The sequence below is a fragment of the Syngnathus floridae genome, chromosome 6 (assembly GCF_059516105.1).
Source record: "Syngnathus floridae isolate MCC-2025c chromosome 6, RoL_Sflo_1.0, whole genome shotgun sequence".
NCBI classification, from domain to species: Eukaryota; Metazoa; Chordata; class Actinopteri; order Syngnathiformes; family Syngnathidae; genus Syngnathus; species Syngnathus floridae.
This window is the reverse complement of record NC_142418.1, coordinates 17,335,237-17,342,930: the sequence shown is the minus strand read 5'-3', so window position 1 is coordinate 17,342,930 and position 7,694 is coordinate 17,335,237. Positions and strand designations below refer to the sequence as shown.

The window sequence follows — 7,694 nt, the reverse complement described above, 5'->3', positions numbered from 1 at the left end:
CCTATCATGCATACTTCCCACGATGTAAAATAGAATGTCAAAACACTTGTATTGATAATATATGTACTATGCAACCTATTGAAAGAAATTATCTAAATTATACATCTAATTTTAAAAATAATAAATATAAAATATATGTATATTATTTATTTTAAATGTAAAATAAAAATATATATATAAGTCAGGTTAAGGTTAAGTTGTTGCAATTTTTATTCTTACATATCACCTTGGGTCAAGTACATTTATGCAACTGACAAAGTGTATGCAGCAATCTATAACGGCTTCAAGTTTAAAAAAGGAAGTTCTGTGTGAGAACACTGCCATTGTAACAAGAAGGCACAGAACAAGAAGGCACTTCTTCATCTTTAGTGAGCAGGTACTGTTTGTGCTGGCATCCATGTGTGTGTGTTTGTGTGTGACTGTAGCAGGTGTTTTTGTCGCCTTCACTTTGCTATCAGTCATGTTACATAAAAAAAGCTGCAGCTTGTGAGCAGTGCTTAAAGTTGTTTTTCTCCTAAATTAAAATTAATGTTATAGGAAATCAAAAGAATTCCAAAATACTATGTATGTTCCCCGCAAGACAATTGTGTGTGTTTTAAATTTGTTGTCAACATAGTACATGTTCATTTACATCAATAAGCTTATTAGTATTATTTTGTGGTTTTAATTTGCTAAGAAGCGGTCACAAAAGGGGAAGATGCAACTATAGACATTTTCTTCCTGTTGCGAGTAACCGTCTTTTCATTTGCTTATTTGGTTTAAAATAATAATAGCAGACATTTAGGTTCTTTTTTGGATGTTTCCAGAAATTGCAGTGAAAGTCAATAAATTCAAAAATGATGCCATTGTCAATAGATATCATTGTGTTGTGTAAACTTGCAGAACACTTTAGTAGGTACATTTTAGAAAGTCAATAAATTCAAATCAACAAAATGATGCCATTGTTAATAGTGTTGTGTAAACTTGCAGAATACTTTATTAGGAACAAAATGTTGGTATTTTTCCTCTTGTGTGTTTGGAGATTAGATTTTAAAGAGCGAGAAGCCGTGTGACTTCCAACTCCATCAGAGGTTGGACGTCAGCATTCCAGTTGGCATCCAGCATTGTGTGGGAATCGTAGCAGATGCTGACACACCTCCCTGCCCTTGAGCACCCACCCCCGTTGGGTCCATAAAGAGGCAAGAAGGGGGTTCCGGGCAAGACTTGAGTTCTACTGTCACGATGAGGGTCTTGCTCGTGTTGGCCGCGCTGCTCGTTGCCGCGCTGGGCAAGGAGACGTTTGAGGGGTGAGTTGATGCCCAACTATATGGTCCACATGTTGAATCTAAGCCGAGGTTGAATTGAACCAAAACCAACATAGAAAATTGTGTTATGAAACATTGTGTGTTGCATTCAAGGACATCAGATTGTTTGTGTTGTGTTGTAAAAAAGATGTAAAACTTGTGCTGTGTTCAAAGACATCAGGTTCTCCGTATGGTGGCCAAGGATGAAGAACAGCTGTCTCTTCTGATGCAATTGGAGGACATTGAGGAGTATGGGGTGAGACAGCACCCCTAGTGGCAATATAGTATAAAACCACACCGTTTCAATCAATATTATAAAGCATAATAAAAATAATCTCGTGTGTGTGCATATGTCAGCTGGATTTCTGGAAGGAGGCGAAAGATCTGGACAGTTATGTGGACGTCAGAGTTCCGGTCGAGAGTCTGGAGGCCGTCAAACTTTTCCTGGAGAGCAACAATATTGACTGGTCCATCATGATTGAAGACCTGCAGGTTAGAACACCCTTTCCTTCATGTGGTGAAAAACAATCTTGCTGTCTGCAAAATCTGGTCTGCACTGCTCACTGTTGTGTTTCCTCAGGTGGTCCTGGACGAGGAGCAAGAAGAGATGGACGCCTCGGCCCGTGATGCAGAGCCCAGAAACACCAATAGCTTCGATTTCTCCAGATACCACACTCTCAGCGAGGTCAGCATCATTGGCATTCTTCACTTGTGGCTAATTGCTGATTGTTGTCTTCACGGTTTTCGATGTGGTGTTTTTAGCTGTACAGATTCCAGGACATGCTGGTGGCCGAGAATCCCAAACTTGTCAGTAAACTGGTGATTGGTCAAAGCTACGAGCGGCGTCCGCTCAATGTGCTCAAGGTAACAATGCAAAATAAATCCCAACAAACAGTATATGCATGAATGTACTGAATAGTTAGTTAGTTAGTTAGTTAGTTAGTTAGTTAGTTAGTTAGTTAGTTAGTTGGTTAGTTGGTTAGTTGGTTGGTTGGTTGGTTGGTTGGTTGGTTGGTTGGTTGGTTGGTTGGTTGGTTGGTTGGTTAGTTAGTTAGTTAGTTAGTTAGTTAGTTAGTTAGTTAGTTAGTTAGTTAGTTAGTTAGTTAGTTAGTTAGTTAGTTAGTTAGTTAGTTAGTTTGTTAGGTCCATTCGTTTGTCAGTTAGCCAGCTAGCTATTAGTTACATACTGAACTTAGTTTGCCTGATAAACTTGTCTAGCTAATAGGCTCATTAGCATAATGCGATAATGCTTTTCCTGAAGAGATTCACTTGAACACTTTTTGATTTTTTGTAGTTCAGCACTGGTGGAAACAATCGTCCCGCCATCTGGATCGACACTGGCATCCACTCTCGTGAATGGGTCACTCAGGCTAGCGGCACCTGGTTCGCCAAGAAGGTAGACGACACTCGGCTGATAATATGCAAATCATTTTTAGCTACATTTTTTTCACCAATGTGTTGTTTCCAGATCGTCACTGACTACGGCCGCGATCCTGCCCTCACCGCCATCCTCGACAAGATGGACATCTTCCTGGAGATGGTTACCAACCCCGATGGCTATTACTACACGCACACTAGGGTGAGTCCAACGCATTCCAACACAAAAATGTCAAACTACACTCCCGACTTTTTTCCTCATCCAATTTGATTTTTTTTCAGAACCGTATGTGGCGTAAGACTAGGAAGCCCAATCCTGGTAGTTCTTGCGTGGGAGTGGATCCTAACAGAAACTGGGATGCTGGTTTTGGAGGTAACTTCACCTACCTCTGGCGTCACCACCGCTAACAAACATTACTAAACTTCTTCATTGTCTTTTAGGCCCTGGTGCGAGTGGCAGTCCCTGCTCGGAGACGTACCGCGGGCAGCGGGCGCATTCCGAGTCGGAAGTCAGCTCCATCGTGAACTTCGTCAAGTCTCACGGCAACATCAAGTCCTTCGTGTCCATCCACTCGTACTCGCAGATGCTTCTCTATCCCTACGGATATACCAGGACGCCTGTTAAGGACCAGGCGGAGCTGGTGGGTCATCAACTGTTGGATAAAAGTAGTAGGACAACGCTGAGACACTGTATTGCTTTTTTGCAGCACGCTGTGGCCAGAAAGGCCGTCTCCGACCTGGCCTCTCTTTACGGCACTCGTTACCGATATGGAAGCATCATTAACGTCATCTGTGAGTTCTTACAATTTAAGTAAAGATCAAGTCTTGGTGGAGGTCCGCACTTACCTTTGCGCTCTGTTCCGTTTTCAGACCAGGCCAGCGGAGGAACCATCGACTGGACGTACAATCAGGGCATCAAGTATTCGTTCACTTTCGAGCTGCGCGACACCGGACGCTACGGCTTCGCCCTGCCTGCCAACCAGATCATCCCCACCGCCAGGGAGACGTGGCTGGCCCTCATGGCCATCATGGACCACACCCTCAAGAACCCCTATTAAGGCAAAGGTCGCCCTCTACTGGAAGATCATTAATACCAATAAAGCAACAGTCAGGAAAACAAAAAGCACTCTTGTGGGACCTCGTTGTCATGTTTAGAATAAAATGTCAAATTCAATATTTTGTACCAGTTTAGAAAATGCAATAAAAATATAATTACTATAAAATTGGAATAAAACAACCGGAAAAATGTGATTAATATTCTCTGAAGCAATTCATTTAAATTTAGAAAAGCACAAAAAAAATCAAACGCAATTCAAAACGAACCTAAAAAAAAGAATTTAATCAATCAAAATAAAAATAAAAAATCGAAAATTGAAGACTATGGTGGGCATGAAGAAAATTTGATAAAATTACAACCCGCAAATTGAGAAATTTCAACTGGGCAAAAATATAAAAAAATTCTACAAAATAAATGAAAGCATCACACAATTTTAGAAAGTTTTCCTTCGTTTGAAGATGTAAAAACAGTCGTGCAACTAAACACAGATAAATTAAAACTATTCATGATTATTATTAACTTTAACTTTTGATATGTTTTACCTGGAATGATTTCAGGAAATAAGCAGTCACATTCAACAATTGCAACAAACACTTTCTATTTTATTTAAAGGTCACTTGGAAGGAAAATAAACTAATTTCTGATAATGTAACCTTTGAGTTCGACACTCACAATACAACACACACACATCTCATTAAGATTTACAATAATCATTAAGACGTGTTGTGTTGTCATTTACAAAAATGCAGCATTCAAACCACTTTTAAATACGAATAAAAATCAAGAAATAAAATTATGATCCACTGACCCTTCATTGGAGTGCAAAAGACACTCATGTGCAAACGCATTGAAATGTTAGAAAAAGAAAAAAATACTACTGAAGATGAGACGCTGTTGTTGCTGCGATCACTTCCACGGCCTTTGAACTCGTCCGCTGTCCCTGGAGGAAACCGAAGACGCGGAGGAGGACGTCGTGCGGCTGCAGCGGGCGCTGGACACCTTAGGCAAACTGCTGCTTGTCGAAATTCGACTTGATGTACGACCTCAAGAACAAAAAAAAAAAAGTAAATCAACATTTGTATAATTTATCGCTTAAGTGAATCATTTTTCCTCAATATTTGATGTTTATCATTCAGGTAATCACAGTTGATAGTTCCTTACTACTGCCCATCATGATGAAGTTCTCCAGGTGGGCTTCGATCCTGCCAAGCTCGTCGGCGTTGAACCTCCATCTAGGCGTTCCCACCTCCATCGCTGGCAGCGGCAAGGGTGGCGGCGGGGGGGCGCTCTTCTTCCACTTGGACGGCACGGGAGGGGGAAAGCAGGAGGCGGGCAAGGTGCCAGTGGTCATACCGTCAGGGAACTTCTGAGCGAGCACCTTGAGACCTGGCCGACGACAACAAAGTCATGGTTACCACCTGGATGAGCGGATGCCTTCGCCGCCTTACCTCCGCTGAGCAGGAAAAGGTTCTCGAAGCCACGCTGGCACATGCTGGTTGCCGCCTGGCTGGCGATGCGCTCATCCTCGTCGTACACGATGATGATCTTACCCTCGGCGTTTTTCTGCTTGCTGTTAAAGGTCAAAACCGCACATCTGTTTTTAATGGGGGGAAGAACAATAATATTTTGAACCAAGGATACATATTCCAGTATTTCCTTGGTGTAAGGGTTCGTGGAACGGGACAGCGAGGCTATGGGAAAGCTGTGAGCTGGAAGGAAAGAAAGATCATAAAAGGATGAGTTCATGCTCCAGATGTTGACATGTTATTTCAAACTCACATTGCCTGTGAATAAAATGCTTGATGATGAGAAAGAAGGGGGAAAAGCAACCCCACCTGAAATGATGTGGCACTGGTCGTAGAGGTCACGGTCACGGACATCCAGCAGCAGGTAGGGACAATCTTGGTAGGGCTTCTCGGCGTCAGCGTCCACATCCTCGTTGGCCGCCTTTGCTTTGTCGCCGTTCATGTTCAGCTCGCCCACGCCGTTGATCACGCTGCCGAGGAGAAAAGTAACCAGTTTGTGTTTAAAAAAATATTTCCTGCACCCGCATCATCATCAAAGCCCCTATTTATGCCTTTAAAATGAAAATGTATGATGCACGTCACGTGACGAAACGGGTGGAATTTACCTTAGCAATGTGGACCTCATGGGCTGGATGTGTTCCTGATCCTGCGCATCGTTGGACTCCAACAAGCCGTTGCCGTACCCCGCCTGCAACATCATGCTGCTGTCACCGCTGCCATCATCTGTTGGATTCATTTAGCATGTTAGCATGGTAACAGCAACTATAAAGTCACAAATGTGAGTTTGATTTACCGTGAGGGCTGTGACACGAATCACCGTCGACACATTCATTCAGGTCCGACACTGAGGCCACCTGAAGTATCTGAGGTGGAAAACATGCTTTATCATCAATAGTGGTTATCTTCACTTCTAAATTTATTTGACAAATTAATCCTACAGGTCAGAGCTCCACCAAAATGGGTTAAAATAAACCTTAAAAGTGCAAACCTACATTAGCAATGTTCAGCGAGGTTAACTCCTTTTTACACTTAGTCGGAATGTAGAAATATGTCTCACCAACTCTGCAAACGTTGTCACTTTAAAGCGTTTGAAGATTTCACCTTTGTTGAACTTGTAGTCTGAAAAAAACAAACATTAATTGTTGCAATTTTAACACTTGATGATAAAAACCAAGGCCTCAACTCACTTTGTTTAATCTCCTCCAGGCGCTCCAAATACTTGGTCAGGCTAACCCCTGTTTGCAAGGGGTATTTAAAAATATTGTCATACAAATTGATGCTCAATCTGCATCAAATATAAACAACAATAACCAGAGCCTACCCGTGTCCAGTTTTGTTTTGATGTGTTGATACTTTGAATTCTTTGGTATCTGTTTCCTCATGTACTGCAACAGTCAAATGAGTTTATTCATCAAGGAACTATAGAAAATGTGTGGTTTTATAATGTTAATGCACTTTTTTTTTTTATTAATGACAATGCACTTTGTCAGCATAGCTTGCAGGTGCTACGGGGTTGCCATAGCAACACAACTCAGTTTAGCATCTAGCTAGGGCCGCTCCGTTACTTTTAGCTGAAGTTATGGTCGTAACGTCAATAGTTAAATACAATAAAATTCACATTAGTTTCAAATACATGCACCAAACACAATTATTTAAACAGAAATTACCTGATCGCCGCCGATGCCCCTGTAAACCGACATCTTTCACCGGAGCCTCGACACCAAAGCGTCGCTTTCAAGCTTTAATGTCGTTCAAAATGTTGAAATCTTAAAGCCGCTTTGTCATTCATGAGCGAGGTTGGCTTTCAAGCCAACTATTTTAACTTAAATAAGCGTTCTTTAGTCGACGTTTTCCTCCCGTATCATGTAATATCATGGGCAGACCCAACTAATCGATCGTCTGCAGCGCACACTACATGGCAGCAAAACTGCTATGGCTGCTTAAACTCAGCGACACGAGGAGACACGACAATGTCTGAGCGTCAGCGTGACACCGGCGTCCTGAAATCATCACAATCATTACATCAATGCCGTCACGAAAACGAGAATTAAACGTCAGTGTCGCACGTCTCCATTGGGGATCTTGCAGGAAAGTCCGCTTGGGAAAAAGTCTAACGAATCATAACAATCGGGTATCCCGCTGCACCCTACTTATCATTTCAGTGAGCCGAAGTATTTCAAACCATTTAGAACCAAATGAAAGTGTGTAAAACGACAAAATGGCACATTACAAATAAAATTAGGAAGAGCTAAACATAATTCAATATAAAGGCGAATTGAATCGGCAAGATCTCATCAGTGGTCGTGCTGATTGGACAGTGGCCAATCTTTTGAGCCAATCACAAAACGTTTTACAAAAACCGACGTGATATGTTAGTTTTGGATCAATCGTAGACGTCGACACTGCTCCTTGGACGCGATTGGCTAAGCGGCAGGACGACGCTAACTTCAT

The 7,694-nt window shown here is 42.0% G+C and overlaps 2 protein-coding genes across 2 annotated transcripts; one reads left to right on the top strand and one right to left on the bottom strand.

The window, feature by feature from the left end:
• Window positions 1-1,123: 1,123 nt before the first annotated feature.
• LOC148396992 (carboxypeptidase A1-like) lies at window positions 1,124-3,783 on the top strand. Its single transcript, XM_088378493.1, has 11 exons — window positions 1,124-1,286; window positions 1,458-1,539; window positions 1,641-1,775; window positions 1,864-1,968; window positions 2,046-2,147; window positions 2,578-2,679; window positions 2,752-2,862; window positions 2,943-3,033; window positions 3,102-3,301; window positions 3,368-3,452; window positions 3,531-3,783. Exons 1-11 carry the CDS (start codon window positions 1,222-1,224, stop codon window positions 3,716-3,718), a joined length of 1,266 nt encoding a protein of 421 aa, XP_088234619.1. The 5' UTR covers window positions 1,124-1,221; the 3' UTR covers window positions 3,719-3,783.
• Window positions 3,784-4,298: 515 nt separating this feature from the next.
• cep41 (centrosomal protein 41) lies at window positions 4,299-7,624 on the bottom strand. The gene is made up of 11 exons (XM_088378496.1): window positions 6,911-7,624; window positions 6,565-6,628; window positions 6,431-6,478; window positions 6,301-6,362; window positions 6,037-6,106; window positions 5,849-5,966; window positions 5,553-5,713; window positions 5,359-5,426; window positions 5,166-5,280; window positions 4,879-5,103; window positions 4,299-4,760 (listed from the first exon to the last, which is right to left on the bottom strand). The coding sequence occupies exons 1-11, from the start codon at window positions 6,941-6,943 to the stop codon at window positions 4,624-4,626; spliced, it is 1,101 nt and encodes a 366-aa protein (XP_088234622.1). The 5' UTR covers window positions 6,944-7,624; the 3' UTR covers window positions 4,299-4,623.
• Between the last annotated feature and the right edge of the window lie 70 nt (window positions 7,625-7,694).